General features: G+C 36.0%; 1 protein-coding gene across 1 annotated transcript; it reads right to left on the reverse strand.

The window, feature by feature from the left end:
* Positions 1–10,100: 10,100 nt before the first annotated feature.
* On the reverse strand, positions 10,101–17,309 carry LOC137407184 (potassium voltage-gated channel protein Shaw-like). The gene is made up of 5 exons (XM_068093787.1): positions 17,301–17,309; positions 16,512–16,535; positions 14,392–15,314; positions 12,339–12,499; positions 10,101–10,333 (listed from the first exon to the last, which is right to left on the reverse strand). The coding sequence occupies exons 1-5, from the start codon at positions 17,307–17,309 to the stop codon at positions 10,101–10,103; spliced, it is 1,350 nt and encodes a 449-aa protein (XP_067949888.1).
* Positions 17,310–17,313: the final 4 nt, after the last annotated feature.

The following is a 17,313-nucleotide window of genomic DNA, read 5'->3' on the forward strand; positions in this document are numbered from 1 at the left end:
TATATATACTAGCAGTGCTACCTGGCGCTGCCCGGGTAATAGAAAAGTATTTGGACAGAAAATTGATTTGTGTTTAACATATAACGACATTTGCCATTCTAACTATCAAACTACATATTATGAAAAAAGCGTTTTGTCTTATAAACAATAAGTAGTGAGAGTTACTCGCTATTAACCTGTTTAATAATGTGAGCGAACAGCTTCTGGTGACGTTATGCTATGACCCTCGTCATACGCAAAGCAGTTAGGTATTTGCTCCCATATAATGATTTATATTGGCAAGCTAGCAATTTGATTTCTGTAGTCTAGTGGGTAAGGCGTAAGACTGGCGAGGCAGGGTCTGAGAACAAATCTTTTTTGGTACGGAATATTTATTCTAAGATTTTAAGATCTATAGCCGGACAATCAATCCTACAAACCTACATATGACAAACTTTGAGAAATAAATATATATAGATATATAAGATAGAGATATAAGATACATATATATATATATATATATATATATATATATATATATATATATATATATATATATATATGTGTGTGTGTGTGTATAACATTTATATAGTATATGTATCTGTATACTAAACTTCTAATAACTACTAGAGTTATAGTTACTCTTACATGTCAGTATTTTTCAATCTTATCTCTGAGTGGGAGACACGTAGTTTTTCAGGTTATCCTTTTTCTTTGCTGGCTGTGTTGCAGTCATTGGGTTCTGCTATATCTGTTATGGTAGCCCTCTTGCTCTCTTTGTCTATCGCTACAATATTAGGCTGGTTTGCCAAGACAGCCTGTCAGTCCGGAAGTAGAAGGCCCCGGAGGTGTAATTTAGCAATTTTAGTAAATTGAATTGTTCATATTTTATTATTACTAAAAGTTTTAAGTTTGCTCTGTTGACAAATTTATTCTCAATAAGGTTTAAAAGCATAAACACGGCGCATAGCTAAAACGTGGTTCCCACATCGGCTGCGAGACCCCGGCTGTGATTTCGCACAGCTTAACATTTGCCCCGCTAGACTCGGCAGCTTATGTTCACATAAAGCTCGTCGCTGATAATCGCATAAAAATGGCCACTCATCACGCAGTTTCAAAAATGCTGATCTTTACCTGTACAGTGCATTTAGGGAAGGTTTTGCCTGTAGCCTGTTGCAAGTTGAATAGAGCTGAAGCCTTGCAATATTCGGCAAATACCACGTTACTTGGAGTATAGGTCCTAACTTCACCGCCGATAGCACTGGGATCCTGCCAGCAATACTCGGGACGTTTATATAGGAACCAGGCTTTAAGGTGTGACAAAAGCGTGTTGCTTGTTGTACTGAGACTATTTCGTGTACAGCCTGAACGTGTCTGAACACGTCTGTGGTACACAACTCTAGCCATACAATGTACAAAGTGACAATTCTTCATAATATACATGTTATAAACTGGAGCAAATCTTTGAAATAATCAGGGAGTTTTGAGGATTTTTAGTTCTCCAGCTATGACAAAGCTAAATGTGGCTTGACTCAACTTGGTACCTATTCTTATTTTAGATAAATCAACAACAAACAGGTATAATTATATGCTAAATTATCATAGCTAAAGCGTATTTCCCATATCGGCTGCGAGACCCCGGCTGTAATCTCGTGTAGCAAAACACTTGCAGTGATATACTCGACGGCTTATGTTCTCATAAGGCTGTGTCGCTGATTGTCACATAAAATGGTCACTTGCCATGTCGTTTTAAAAGTGCTGACTTTCACCTGTACATTGGGAAAGGTTTTACTGGCGGCTCCTTGCAAAATTTGAACAGCACTGAACTTTTGTGTTGACTACTGTTGCAAATACTGGCAGTACTCGGTGCGTATGTTTCCTATTCCATAGTCGATAGCCTTGCGATCTTGCCGGCGATACTCGGAACTGTGTACTATATGGGAACCAGGCTTCAAGGTATAGCAACTGGTGAGATGCATGCAATAGAAAAGCATGCTGCTTGTTATACTGAGGCTATTTCATGTATCGCTAAACATGCCTGAACATGTTTGAACATGTCTGAACGTGTCTGAACACGTCTGTGTTACTAAACTCTAGCCATGCAATGTATGAAGCGACTATTCTTCAAAATATACAAGTTATAAACCGGAGCTAATCTTTGAAATAATCAGTGAGTTTTGAGGATTTTTAGTTCTTAAGCTATGACAAAGGCGTCTGACGCGAGACTTTGTATTTATTCTTATTGTAGATAAATCAACAACAAACAGGTATAATTATGTCAAAATACCTAAAGCAGAGCGGATACAAGTAACCATGAATGCCAAAAAAATTTTAATACGTCAACTGACAAATTATTCTCACAGTTTCCACAGAGGTCATGTAAAAACTGGTAAAAATACCTGTTTCTATGAACGTGGAGCAAACGGTACAGCTGGAGCGGATGTGATTGCATTCAGTGAAAAAGATATTTACTATCTTAAAACCCCACCACAAAAGTATCCAGGACAATTGTGGATTTTTTATTCAAAAGAACCTCAAGTGAAAATAAGGAACGCCTCACTACAGCCGCAATGGGATGGCTTATTCAACTACAGTGTTACATTTGATAGGACAACAGAAGAAAGCTACCACGTGTTTCGACCCAGATTAATGAAAATAACACCACCCTTGAATCATTTCTACACTCCTTATCGTAATATGCTAAAATTGCGTGCGCTTTGGTGTGTTTCACATTGCAAAAAGTGGAATGATACCAAAAATATACTCGGTGGACGAGAAGAGTATGTTTTAGAGCTATCTAAATATATAACCATTGATCTTTATACATTACCAAGAAAAGAGGAGTGTCCAACGACTTTTAAAAAAATAAGCGGTAAGATTAATCGGAGAGGTCAACCACGAATGCAAGACTATATGTTTTATCTCAGCTTTGAAAACAATTTATGCAAAGATTACATTTCTGAAAAATTTTGGAAAGTTCTTATAGCCAACAGCACGACTATACCAGTAGCTCTGGGTGGACTTTCTATGGAGGACTATGCTTCCATCACTCCTCCACACAGTTTTATCCATGTTAGAAATTTTACATCGCCCAAAGCACTTGCCGAGCACCTGCAGTTTGTGTCACAAAATGCACAGGCGTTCAACTACTACAATAAGTGGAAGAATGAGTATAAGATTGACACGAGTCATTTCACCATGTTTGATGGCTACAGAAGCTTGGGATACTACGGTGGTATGTCTCGACTTATAAGTATCTATCCAAAACATTCTCTCATTCTTTCAACCACTTTGGTTGTAGTAATGAAATAAACATTCAAGCTTTGCAAAGTCAGCCTTGGACGGAGCTGTAAATTTTATATAGGCTTTACACCGCTTCCTGTGTTCAATATTATTAACTATTAGACATCGGAAAATATAAAAAATCTTCACTTGGCGCCACCTGCTCATAGAAAAAAAACTTTCAAATTTTGTTTTTCTGTTAATCATCAACCTTGTATCTAGTAGTGGAACAGTTTAAGCCTGTGATTTGCACAATTGTTTAAGCTTGTAGTGTAGGCAGCGCCTTTTTTCTACACAGAAAAAATCAGCAGGTAATATGGTTGGAGAATGTTTTAGAATAGTCACATTGTGTTGACTAATTTCTGTGGTCCAACAATATAACTCTGTGCCTGACAAACCAACACATTACAGGGAACATAACTTCAATTTTTAAAAATTATATTATCCAGCTTCAATAACTGGATGGTACTTTTTGTTCAATCAACATATTTTCATGAAGTTTGATGTACATATTTAAAACTTGAAGTTTTATCACTGGAGTCAAGCTTTGTGTGGTCCAATAAAAGTAATTGATATTGATTCATGCACAATTTATGCCAAAGGCCCAAACTTTACAAAGTTTATATTAGATACTAAATAACTGTCAGAATATTAGCAGTCGCGTAACTTTAAAAGGCTAAGCTTGCGGATTGTGGAATTTAAATGCAATGTTTGACTTTTCGATGTGATCAGTTGTTGTACAATTTCCAAGAAAAAAATTATATTTTTTTTAAGTTGCAGCAAACAATTCAGCATTTGCTGTACTTGGTAATAGTAAATTAATTTTTGCTATAATGCTTTCCTTTTAAAAATTAGTTTTTAATGAGACAAAGTAAACGTATTAATAGTCATGCATTCTAATATTATATGTAAACAGCAAAGTTATCAGAGACAAGCTCCAATCTGCTGATAATCAGTTATTTGTGATAAGCCACTCTAATCAACAGGTGACAGCTAGCTGGCAACTGTTGCAGGTGCAATCACTATGAATTGTGATTTACGATTTTCCCACTTATGGTCATTCGTTGGTGATTTCAAGTTCAAAAACGCTCACTATACCGTCTGTCATAAACCTGCCTCTACCTCATTTATTATGTAAAAAATTTCGTATTGTTTCTTGTCTGGAAACGCATTCATTTCTTTTAAGGAAACGACTGTTGTTGGATTTTGTAGATTACATGAAGTACATGTGCGACTTGGTTAATGAAAGGCCACACAATGTCTGGCATACGTTCAGCAAAGACTACACTCCAAATGACTGTGTGAATATCTCTCGACCGGACCAGCCATGTGCGTATTACAACTTCAGTTGCCCATCAAAGAAGATTTCTCATTTGAATTCTGATGCATTTTAATCTGACATTACTTTTGAGTAAAGGTTAAATGTGTGGCTCGAAGCAGCCCACCCAAACGACAACTATGTATGGATAGTTCTCGCTGTTTATTTAAACCATAGCTGCTCGTTATTATAATTCTTCCAATTGTTAATTTGTGTGTATCATAAATATAAAAAAAACTTTTTTTTTTAAATGATATGAATGAATAAATGAATACTATGAATTAAGGGAGTATCTGTGATTGAGTGGTTAGTGCGCCAGCTTATAATCAACAGGTCCAGTGGTTCGAGACACACAAGGATTCGAACCTGGTGTTAGGAAGGGCATCCAGTCACAATTGCTCTAGTGCCAAACTTCACGTACAAATGGTAAAAAACCATTTGCAGTGGCAACCCCTGATGCGGAAAAGCCGGAATAAGGAGCGCGAGTGTAATACAATAAACTTCAATAATGTTAGAATTTAAAACAAATCTTCATTAGCAAATATTGCCTGTTAAAGATGGATAGAGATCAGAACTGCAGTTCGATGCTAACATGAACACCAATAGATGTATTAAATTCTAGACTAATGCCCCTTGACTCGTGGTCTAACAGACCGGCAGCTATTTCGGTAATTGCCTTCTCTTTCTCAATTTAATGAATTATTGGCAGCTTACTGAATAATCTCACTGGTGCTAATCCCACTGCTGCTAACTCTTGCATGCTTCAGTCTAATCCAAATGTCTAATGCAGACTTTTGCGATGATGAGTTGCGGCAGACTTTATTAATTATTGTCTCCCCTTGCGGTTACATGATGCTGGACTGCAGCCCATCTATAGGCACATCTACAGACCAACGCAGTAACACCAGAACTAGTCAGGTGTTACTGCATTGGTAGTAGTCCAATGCAGTAATACCTGTACTAGTCAGGTATTACTGCATTAGTAGTAGTTCAATGTAGTAACACCTGACTAGTGCAGGTGTTACTGCATTGGACTATTACCAATTCAGTAACACCTGACTAGTACAGGTGTTACTGCATTGGACTACTACCAATGCAGTAACACCTGACTAGTACAGGTGTTACTGAATTAGACTACTACCAATGCAGTAACACCTGACTAGTTCTGGTGTTACTGCATTGGTAGTAGTCCAATGCAGTAACACCAGACTAGTACAGGTGTTACTGCATTGGTAGTAGTCCAATGCAGTAACACCTGACTAGTACAGGTGTTACTGTATTGGTAGTAGTCCAATGCAGTAACACCTGTACTAGTCATCGGCATTAGAAACTTTCACATAATTAAGCAGATCGTTATTTTCTGTATTGTACTGGCTCACATGATGATCCTTCACAGTACACAAGACTGGCAAAGTCATTACTATAATAAGAGCCGTATCCGTCTATCTGTTCATCCAAAACCATCATACGGGATTCAAACTAGTGACATTTGGTACCATAACATTCTAAAACCTGCACTAATCAACCACCTCGCCACATTTGAGAATAATTGTATGTATAGCTATTACACTCGCTGATTGCAGACAACATTTGAGACTGCCTGGGTGTTAGTCGAAGTATGATAAGTAAGACATATAATCTTGTTTCTTTGTTCAGCACAAGTTTTCAGGTAGACATAAACAAACTTATCATGCCTATCCGGAGCACCAGCCAATGTACCTTGTAATGTGTCAAATAGTATTGTGTCTGAGGAGTTGTCCAACCTTTAATGCTATTTTTAAAGACTTCAGCCTTTACACATGTGCCACTAAAGCTGTTAAATAGACACTAATAACAAGGTCACACAATTCACAACTTATTTTATTTTTCTAGTTCTCAATTTTTGAACAATTTTAGCATCTAGTGCGGTGGCATGTTGTAGCATGATGTTTACTAACAGTGGATGGATAAGTTTTATACTGAACATAATCAATGGAATGAATAATCAATAATCAATAATGAACATAATGGGCAGATATAGACGCCGCTTTTTAATCAGTTGCAATTTTGCAATAAAAAAGCAGCTGCCAGTGCTACATGATTAACTCTATTTCCCTTTAAAGCATTTGATACGGTGTCACATATCTTGAGGTCTCCACCAATTTACTAAGTGAGAGAAGATATTATCAATTATCAATAGTATTGATCACAAATTTAGAAAAATATTAGCGGAATGCCTGGCGTTGCACGGGTATTAAAACTCAGCCACTTGTCATTAGCCTGGCACATTGCCAATGGCTAATTTAAGTAAGCTAGTTATCTATCGCTCTTATTAATGTACAGACTGACGTTGCGCCGTAACGGAGAGCGGTAGCGTATTTTCACGCACAAAGCGACATATTTCGTCCAATGAATCCATCAATCTCGCTTAGCGCAATGGTTTGGCATGTCGTCTAACAAACGGGAGGTTCCGAAATCAAATCTTACGCGATACATATTTTTTATTCCGAGATTCTACTAGTTATAATTAGTTATACAAACTACACAAGTACACATAGCCAAACTTTGAGATATATGTATATACAGATAAACTATTGAGTGTGAGAATTATACTTCAATATCTGTACTCTATGCATTATAATAGTATAATAATCAAATGCATGTTTACTATTTATTTGATACTTATTTTTAAATAAATATTATAAATATTAAATCAACATTAATAGATAATGAACAAATGTTTTTTAATCATTGGTTTGTTATTTAGTCTATCTAATCTCAGCCTGTCGTTATTGACCATGAATTATCTGTAATGTGAACATCTACAAGCAAGGGTATTACTAACTCTAGAGTGCTCTTACGCATCAATATTCACCCACTTCATACATGAAAATCATACATTGTTGACACTTTTTTAACACTTCAATTGTGCTTGACTATAAAATTAATGGTCGGAGTGTTTGCTCTTAGCTTGACTTATTTTAAAAGGTTGACGTCTGATGGGTTGACATCTTATTGAAGTCACTATTAATGGTTAACGGAAAATTGATTTTCCCTGTTAAGTGCTGCCTTTTAAACGAGTTCTGGTTGCATCCTGGGTTCAAAAACAACTTGCAGCAATATCAACCCCTTTGTTGAGAGCGGTCAAGCAAGACAAATAGACGTTTTTACTTTTTCGAAAGCATATAACGACAAGTGAAAAGCATAAGAAATGAACAAGGTAGATGACTGCATCCTTAGTTTCCTAAATGTGAAATTTATTTTGCTATTTGTTGTCATTCTGATCATGTTTTTATCTTTCACTTGTATTATAATTTATTAGAGCTGCCGTTATGTGTATGAATGTTTATGTTAGTGTTTTACTGACACCTCATTTGGCATGATCCAAGGCATTTGTGAGATTGAGATCTGTTGAGCAAGAGGTTTGTGTGTGGTTTTTTAATATTTTTGCATGAATACCCTCCTTTCCCACTATTTATGCGTATGAAAAAATTAGACAAATTATTAATTATTACTATTATCAATTATATTATTATATATTATTATATTATTAATTATATTATTATATTTTTAGTTATTATTGTACTACTGTATTAAAGTGTCATTCAGTATTATTTTGATTGGTAGTGTGCCTCAAGATTTTGTAAAAAAATTATTGAAAATCACCGCTTCAGGGCATTTTTGATAGCAAACATCAACTCATAGACATGTTTCTTTAGCTGAATTCAACAACCTTTGGTACAAGTCAGTAGCAAGATTGTAAAGGAAAAAATCTTGTCAAAATTAAGAGAAACAACTGAGAGAAATTAAAATTGGCTACTTTAATATCTGAATGCTGATTGAATTGGGTCCGTAGACGTAAAATACACCTCGAGTTCAAAGCTTCAAACACAATATTATCTTTCATTAGCAGATTTCATTTTTAGAGGCCAGAAAGAATAGACAAGTATTTTTTACCCAAGACACAAAACACTTTAATAAAAAAGGATATATATATATATTTATATATATATAAAAATGCTTATATAAATATATATATATATATATATATATATATATATATATATATATAAATATATATATATATATATATACTTGCATAAATATACATATATAGATATACTTGTATAAATATAGATATACTTATATAAATATACATATAACTACAACTAAAGTTTTACTATACATGTATTATAAAATAATGTAGTAAAATAAAAGAACTCTGCAATAAATTGAAGCAAGTAGTAAAAGTTATGTAAAATAGTTACACTTAACTTTCAGCTACTGGCAGTTTCATGACTTGTTCTGTCAATTTTCACTTCTTTTGTTAAGTGGCTGGAATCTTAAGATTGGCAAAGACATAGAAATGCAATGATATATTATATACACAAATACTTTGGCAGTCTAGAGCGATCTCCGATATCGCTAGATGCGCCAAAAAAACAGAGAATAGTTATAGATACAATGATTCTACTATACTGAAAAGTCGATGGTTAGCCTAGTTGCTAGAATGTAGCGCTGCCAAACTGAAAATCAGAAGATTTCAAACCCATATGAAACAATCATTTACCCCAAATGAAAACCACAGCTTCAGAAAAAAGACGAACATACAAGGCTCTTCTTGTACTAAAGATAATGTAATTTAAAAATTTTGAGAAACTCTATGACAAATTTTTACAACTGTCACCATCTGCACTCCTAGGGTATGTTGACTGCTTGCCTTCTTTGTAGACAGCAAAGAGTCAGACCATGTAAAGCCCGTGTCTTAATGTTTATTCACTTCTGGCCTTCTTCTACTTTTATATTCTATTCACCTTCAGCTATCCTTCACACGCTACCTGTCAATTTATTTTACTATAATAAGAACTGTGTCCAGCCATCTTTCTGTAGCCATGCTTAGAGATTCGGAAACTAAAGTTTTCAATTAGATGCTAAGCTATGGCTTTCTGCCTGGCTAGCTGACACTCATCATCTGCAACAATCAACCACTTTGCTGCACTTTGGAATCACTGCGCAGTTACTTATTACACCAAACAGTTTCACACAGTGCTTTGAACAACCAGGGTATTAGTTGTCTTTAAAAGCCAGTAACCTTCCAAGAGCAAATATTTGTTTGATCACCTGTCTGGTAAACAGATTCATTTTCTAAAAAAAGTCTTTTAATTCAAAAGCCTTGTGCATGGAAAATTGTACTTTACTAAATAATGTTTTCATGTCATCTCAAAAAGCCTTCCAACTGATAGTTCTATTAAATATTTTTCAAGCAACCATGATTATATTTACTCTCTTTTGAAGCTTAATTGAGAAATCTTGGTTGGATGATAATGAAACTGAAATAGAATGTAAAACTGTGGAGCAGACAAGCGGAGCAGTAGCAGCTTAATAAAGATGACTTGCACACATAGTTAAATATAAAACGGAATAAAGATGGATTATAATATAGACAAGGTCAATGACAGGAAAGACAGCTGATTGAAGATAAACATATGTACATGTGGATAGAATATATATTTGTGCTGTTGGACAGATTGATACTGGTGAATTATTTAGATATTTCTGGTGTGCTGTTGTAGTTTGCTTTAAGCTCCTCTTTCTCTCTCTTCTGGTTGTGTTCATAAACCACAGCAAAGTTTCCTCCCACGATTGCAATAGGAAGAGCGGTTATTGTTAGACCCACAAGCATCACCACGATGGTAACTAGATAGCCCGGAAAAGTTGTAGGATACATGTCTCCATAGCCAACTGTTGTCATAGTGACAATCACAAACCAATATGCTACAACAACACAAAATAACTGTATTTTATGTGGAGAAAAAGAATTAATTTGATACACTCATGACTGCATGTATACATAGGCACACACACACCCACACATGCAAACACACACACTTGTACGCACGCGCGCGCACACACACATGCAAGCGCGCATGCACACACACACGCACACACATACACACACATATGGATGCACACACGCACATGAACACACGCACATGAACACATGCACAGGAACACACGCACATGAACACACGCACACACATGAACACATGCACACATGCACACACATGGACAGACACACACAAATGGACACACACACATATGGACACACACATGGACACACGCACACACATGGACACACACACACATGGATGCAGGCACACAAGTTGACCAACGCACACACATAGACACCACACACACATAGACACACGCATAGACACTGCACACACATGAACACATACACCTGAACACATGCACACCCATGAACACACGCACACACATGGGCACACGCACACACACGGACACAGACACACATGGACACATGTACACTCACACATGGACACATGTACACTCACACACACATGGACACATACATGTGCACCCATACACATGGACTCATATATATGCACACACACATGAAAACCTACACATGCACAAACACATTGACACATATATATGCACGTACACATGGACACATACGCATGAACATACTCATGGACACATACTCATGGACACATACTCATGGACACACACCAACACATTCCCACACATGCACGCTTACTCGCACACACAGACACATGCACATGTGCGCATCAATCCACTGTTATATATATATATATATATATATATATATATATATATATATATATATATATATATATATATATATACTGAGCGACATAATCATGTCGCAGGTGTTGTGTATAGAAGCCTATGTGATGAGTATGGCCTTAATAAACCACAACACTGGTGGGAAGCTCCTGGTAAGGTCAATGAAAATGACCGCGCTAAGATCCTCTGGGACTTCTACATCCAAACTGACAAGCATGTCCTAGCAAACCAACCAGATATAGTGGTGGTAGACAAGGAGAACAAGAGGGCTACTATAATAGATATAGCAGTACCCAATGACCACAATATAGCCAGCAAAGAAAAAGAAAAGGTAGAAAAATATCTCCCTCTTGGAGAAGAAATTGAAAAATGCTGGAATGTAAGAACAACTGTAATCCCAGTAGTCATTGGGGCACTGGGCGCAATAACACCGGCGCATAAAATGTGGCTTGCCCAAATACCAACAACAATCAACTCAGGTGAGCTGTAGAAAAGTGCGCCATTAGGAACAGCTAAGATCTTGAGGTGAGTGCTCAAACTCCCAGGTCTCTAGTAGGAGACCCGAGTTAGAGCAGAATTTACCGCCCATACGGGGTATTCGGGGTGAGGAAACAATTTTTTATATATAGATTGTTATATATATAGATTGTTATATATATATTATGTATATATTGCCAGTTATTCATCTTCTACAGCTCGTTTTTAACAAATAAACTACTATTTTTTCCGTCACACTTGGAGGTTGGGGAAAAAGAATGTACTGTATGACTATGGGCTTCAGCACCATGCACACTACCACCTGCATTAACTCTTTGCCATACATGTTTAAGAATAATTGTGTACATACATGTACTTATTTTCTGGCACACACGACGATCCCTCGCAACACAGCGGACTGTCAAGGTACCACTTTTTACTATAATAAGAGTTGAGTATGTTAGAAGACACGCTTAGAGGTTAGGAGAAAATAATGTCTAGTGCAGGTATCGAACTTAAACATTCAGCTTAACAGCCAGGCACACTACCAACTGCCACTTAAACACCTTGCTGCATTATGGAATAATTGTGGAAATAGCTGTTACACACAAAAATCTCTCACAGAACACTAGACTCCCAGGGCACTAGTCATGTTAATTTAGGTAATACATTCATCACTAGTAGCTGCATGTACCTGAGGGAACACTACTAATGGTATTCTCCTGGTCCGTGGCAGTTATTGAAGAGAAATAGATCATGGGTCCAAATATGAGAACTGACATGGTAAGCAGAGAGACAAGAAGAATTAACTCTTTCCAGCTTCTGTAGAAGGTTATTAGCAGTACCTTTAGTCCACTACAAGCAACTCATTCAGCTGGAATCACAGAAAATTTTCAAAGGAGCAGATAACTCTTTTAAGGCTGCTCATATGCATTATCTAGCCTACATCTAGCCTTGTGTTCTTTAGTGGGAGTTGATTTTTCTATCACTGTTGTCAAGATATTTCCTAGTTGGAAACAAAGTGCATGCCCGCCTTTCAACTGGTTATTGTCAATGTGTGAACATACAAAGTGTGTTTAGATGAAGGTGCTTAAATGGGATTTCTGTTCTTTTACAAAAACTGAAAAGCCTCTTATTCTGCTTTTTTTGATTCAGTCTTTTAAGATTTGACCAAGTTTATAACTTTATATCATAAATATATATAAATATGTATATTTGTACCCATTTGAAGCATTTTCTATTCTCATATGGAGAAAACAAACTGGCATAACCTCTGCAATCAGAGCTTAAACAAAAATGTATTAATAATTTACAGTAAATCCTAAAGAGGAAAATGGGTACTTGGTCGTTGATCTTAGCGGTTTACCAGCAAGTAGTTTTGTTCATTTTGACTACAAAAGATTTTACTTGGGTGGCTTTTAATTAAGGATGATGGAGTTATTTACCCTTAAATTATGGTCAAGAAATACTTTAGCAGAGAGGAGACAACACCTCCAACTGCTCGCAAGTTCATGCTTCTCTCCTATTCTGACAAATAAATTAAGGCAGCATTAGGTTCAAGGTTTTTAGTTTTTACTCTCAAGTCGCTAATTAAAGTCACTCTAAAGTACGCTAATTTAAAGCCAGGTGTCTACATGAACAGTGGAACCATAAACACATGTAGCTCTCTATACTTGGATAATTCTATTGTGCTGGTTACCAAGTCATGTATCATATTTAGCATTGATTCAGTAAGCGATGACGATGGCGTTGATTCTGCTGAGAGATGTTTGGCCAAGATATTAAATGCATGAGAGCAGTTAAGACAATTTCCTGGTCATACAAAAATAGAAAGTCTATCGGAATGTGTTGGTGAACATGTTTATATAATATACTCTGCGTGCGAGAGGAGTAAACAGAAATTGTATAACTTTATTTGCATGAGATATTTAGTCACTGAAATCTCAATTTCAATAAATCGAGTGTGAACATGCCATATTGATATACAGTTACAATGCATAGTGCACTGTATGAACTATGAAACGCAGTTTAACAGCATTTGTTAAATGTTAAAATTCTCAAAAGTAGAGCTTTGATACTGCATCACAACTTGCCATTGCCTAATATTTTGTCATTAATTCTGCTGCTGTTATTGTAGGTAATGTAGCGTGATCTAAGGCTTTTCTTTAAGGTCTGAGTTCAAATCCCATTTCTGTACCATTATTTATAGTACTTTTTTCATGTCTAACACTGCTTACTGTTTTATTATTAGTTCTGTTGCTACTATTGCAGTTGTTGCTATAATAATAATTATTGCTGCTATAATCTATCCTATAATATGAGCAGCGTTTGTATGTCTAAAGTCAAGTTAAGAAAATTGTAAAAAAAAAAAATGGTCTCACAAAGGAATTGAACCCAGGTGTAAGTTTCAAAGGTAAGCTCACTACCATTACACCACTAGTAAACCCTGACCAGTACTTGGATAATTCTTCATATATCCTAATTACTCATGATGATCTCTCACCATGCACAGACTTGCAAGTGAACTAGTAATAATAATTATTGTTGCTGTTCTTATTGTACATTACTTGAGGTGGTATGCAATTAACTGAATTTGTTCCAATCACATTAAAAAACTGTTCAATATTTTATCTTTAAATGTTAGAGAAATGTCACATGGTTCAAACAAACAACTTACTAGTGTAAGTTCAAAACAGCAGAGAGCAGTTTGTACACAAATATTCCATAGGACTAGGAAGAGTACCAACCTGTAAACAGACGCATAGCTGAGAAGTCGCAAGTATCTCATCTGTCCCACTCCAACTATGATCATTTGAGCGCAGAAAGCGGCAACGCATAGCGAAGAGCTGTTTTCAAACTGATCTGCGTTTGGCACAACCACAAAGATACCAAAAAGTGCAATAACGTAGAATACAGTTTCAGTGAGCGAAATGAGCATATCGACACCGTTTATCGATTTCCAAAACTTTCGTTTATTTGGACACGTGATGAACCTGATCCAAATCTCAATCGCGTAGACGATGAAGCATAAGAGGTTCAAATAGCCAAAAACATCAGGAATGAGAACGAGCCACATGTCGTTGTACCCTTCGCAAGAAGTGTTGTACTTGATGTCTGGTAACCGAGTTGGTTGAGAGCTTGAGTTTGTCTCGACATTATTCCATGCAGCTGGTAAAGTCGAAATGGCAGATTGTAGAGCCGAAAACAGAGTAAATAGCAAATAGCCCACAGCAAACGCTTTTGAACCAGCGCGATACTGCGTATCTGGCCCGAATGGGTCGGTCAGAAAACACCAAATCAAGTATGCTTTCTGATTTTTTGAACCACCGTAGGTCTTGGCCTTGACATTTTTATTAAAATAATCAAATTGTTTGTCTAAGTCGCTACTGCTTTTCGCTTCTTGAATGCAGCATTCCGAAATATTTTCTGCAGCAACTTCCCAAAATTCCAAGTGAGACAGAAAGTCTGAATAGCAGATGTTCTTAGGGCAGTGCAGCTCACCGCCTATGTAAAACTTGAGAACCTCCTTGAATATTTCTGCATCGCTTTCAAAGAAATAATTGGTACCAGAAGGATCATTCCGTACAAGTTTACCGAGCCGAGATTTTGGATATTTCAGCAAAGTGCCGACAGTACTAACAAAGTTCTGTCCAGAAATGTTGATTATTATCTTTTTGCTCTTCATCTTTTCTGATGCCACAAAGTCTTGAATGTCAACACTTTGCGGATTGTCATCAATGCCTGTTGGGAATATGGCAGCGATGTCTACCTACAACACAACATCATGACTCTAAATGTACGCTGACTTATTTTTTGGGTTTTCATTGCTTAAATGATAACTAGTATACAAAAATACTGAAAATAAAACACATTAATAGCCGGCAGCGCTGGAAATAAAATCTCTGGACCTTTACCAAAGAACAAGTTGGGTATAGTAAAGCTACCATCTTTTTAAAAATCAATACAGTAGCTGTTGCGTAGTAGTCTAGAATACCTGACCTACAAACAGCAGGTCATGTTTCAATTTCAACAAGAGACGCAACGCCGGGAAGCACGGCTAGCACAGATATATAAATAAGGAATGAATTCTTTGACTCTCCACCATGTCTGCTGATATGTATTATTAACAGCTATAGAATTTTATGGATTTACTGCCTGCATATTTTATGTCCATTTCATCACAGCCAGAAACCGGCCAAGTACTGTCATTAAGGTCTAAACCACAGCTAGAGCATTCTGGTATACATACATTCTCAATTATGGTTTAATACCATTTTCAAGGTTTTTCTTGATTTCTTACCAAAAGGTTATACAAAGGTCAAAGGTAAAGCTAATAAACAAAGTAAAGAGGATGACTAGCTCAGTATAGCTTACTAACCAGCCACTAGATCAACCAATCACCAGTGAGGATTTTAAAACAGAAAGTTCTTAGAGCTAAGTAGAATAAAGAAAGAAATAGTAGTTGGGAGAATTAATTAATTAATTAATTAGTAGAAAGATTATCAATGATTCGCCATAGTTATGGAATTTATGGAATTATTGTGCAGTTCACATTAGACAACCTTTTAAAATTAATAGCACAGAAGTAGCTTCAGGGCCAAAAATATTCCATTCTGAAGGTTTTCTGTTTCAACAGAACTTGGTTTTATGTCTTCCATTGCATGATGATTATATTTTTAGTAACTTGATGTTGAAAAATAGAGCTTGAAGCACTTAAAATGCAAGTTAATCATCATAGTATAAACTACATATATGTAGACATATAAAGATATACAGCGCAAACATCCGCGTTTCCGCAGGTAATATAAGTATGGTTCATTTATGTCACTTGTTCATGTATATATATATATATATATATATTTGTTGCATTTGATGGATTATCTTTATTTAACTTATAAATTTGCAGATTTATAACATATTATTTGATAGCATCATTGCGGTAATCTATTCTTACAGTTGATTGACGCTCGTAACCCCGCTTTTAATTCATGTAAAAAGCTAGTCTGGCTGCGAACTTTAGCTAACATATCAATGAGTACAATGAGTTTTTATGCGACATTGGTAAGTATAAATATAAATTAAAAATATATCTTCAAATTTAGAATGAAGTAAAAATTGAAAACTCCAATAAATTGCAAAGCAGTACACAGGCTATAATATCATCGCAGGTGAATTTTAAGCAATAGATATCAACTGGTAGAGATGTTTCTTGGTTTCTCTATGCATATTTATTAAGAGATCTTTGCGAGTGGGAAGTAAGTTAGCAGATTTATTGCATCCAAAAGGCTTAATATCGCTTCACTGAAAAAAGAAGGCAAAATATAGGTGAAATTTGCCTCCTCCATAAAAGGGCTAAATTTATTTTATCAAAATTCTGACGAATCATATAAAAATACACCGTCAGCCTTTATTTGAATGCCACCTCCAATTGACCACCTCTATAAAAGAAGGGTTAGAAATAGAGCCTCACGGTGTTCAATTGGAGGTTTTACGGTATATAAATAAATACGTATATGCATTTTATGTATATATATACATAAATAGCTATTAGGATAATAGAATTGAAAAATATTACATTGAAAAGATAAGCAGAAAATAAGGCCTGTTGTGGTCAGAGCCATCTCTATTGCTTAAAGCAAGATAAGTTAGCATTTACCTTTGTCATGATG

The sequence above is a fragment of the Watersipora subatra genome, chromosome 10 (assembly GCF_963576615.1).
Source record: "Watersipora subatra chromosome 10, tzWatSuba1.1, whole genome shotgun sequence".
Lineage (NCBI taxonomy): Eukaryota > Metazoa > Bryozoa > Gymnolaemata > Cheilostomatida > Watersiporidae > Watersipora > Watersipora subatra.

Coding starts and splice junctions, on each gene's coding strand:
- LOC137407184 (XM_068093787.1), bottom strand. Junction 12,500..14,391: donor AGCTATGCGTCTGTTTACAG/GTTGGTACTCTT, acceptor AGTTGCTTGTAG/TGGACTAAAGGTACTGCTAA. Junction 10,334..12,338: donor CATTAGTAGTGTTCCCTCAG/GTACATGCAGCT, acceptor GTGTTGTTGTAG/CATATTGGTTTGTGATTGTC.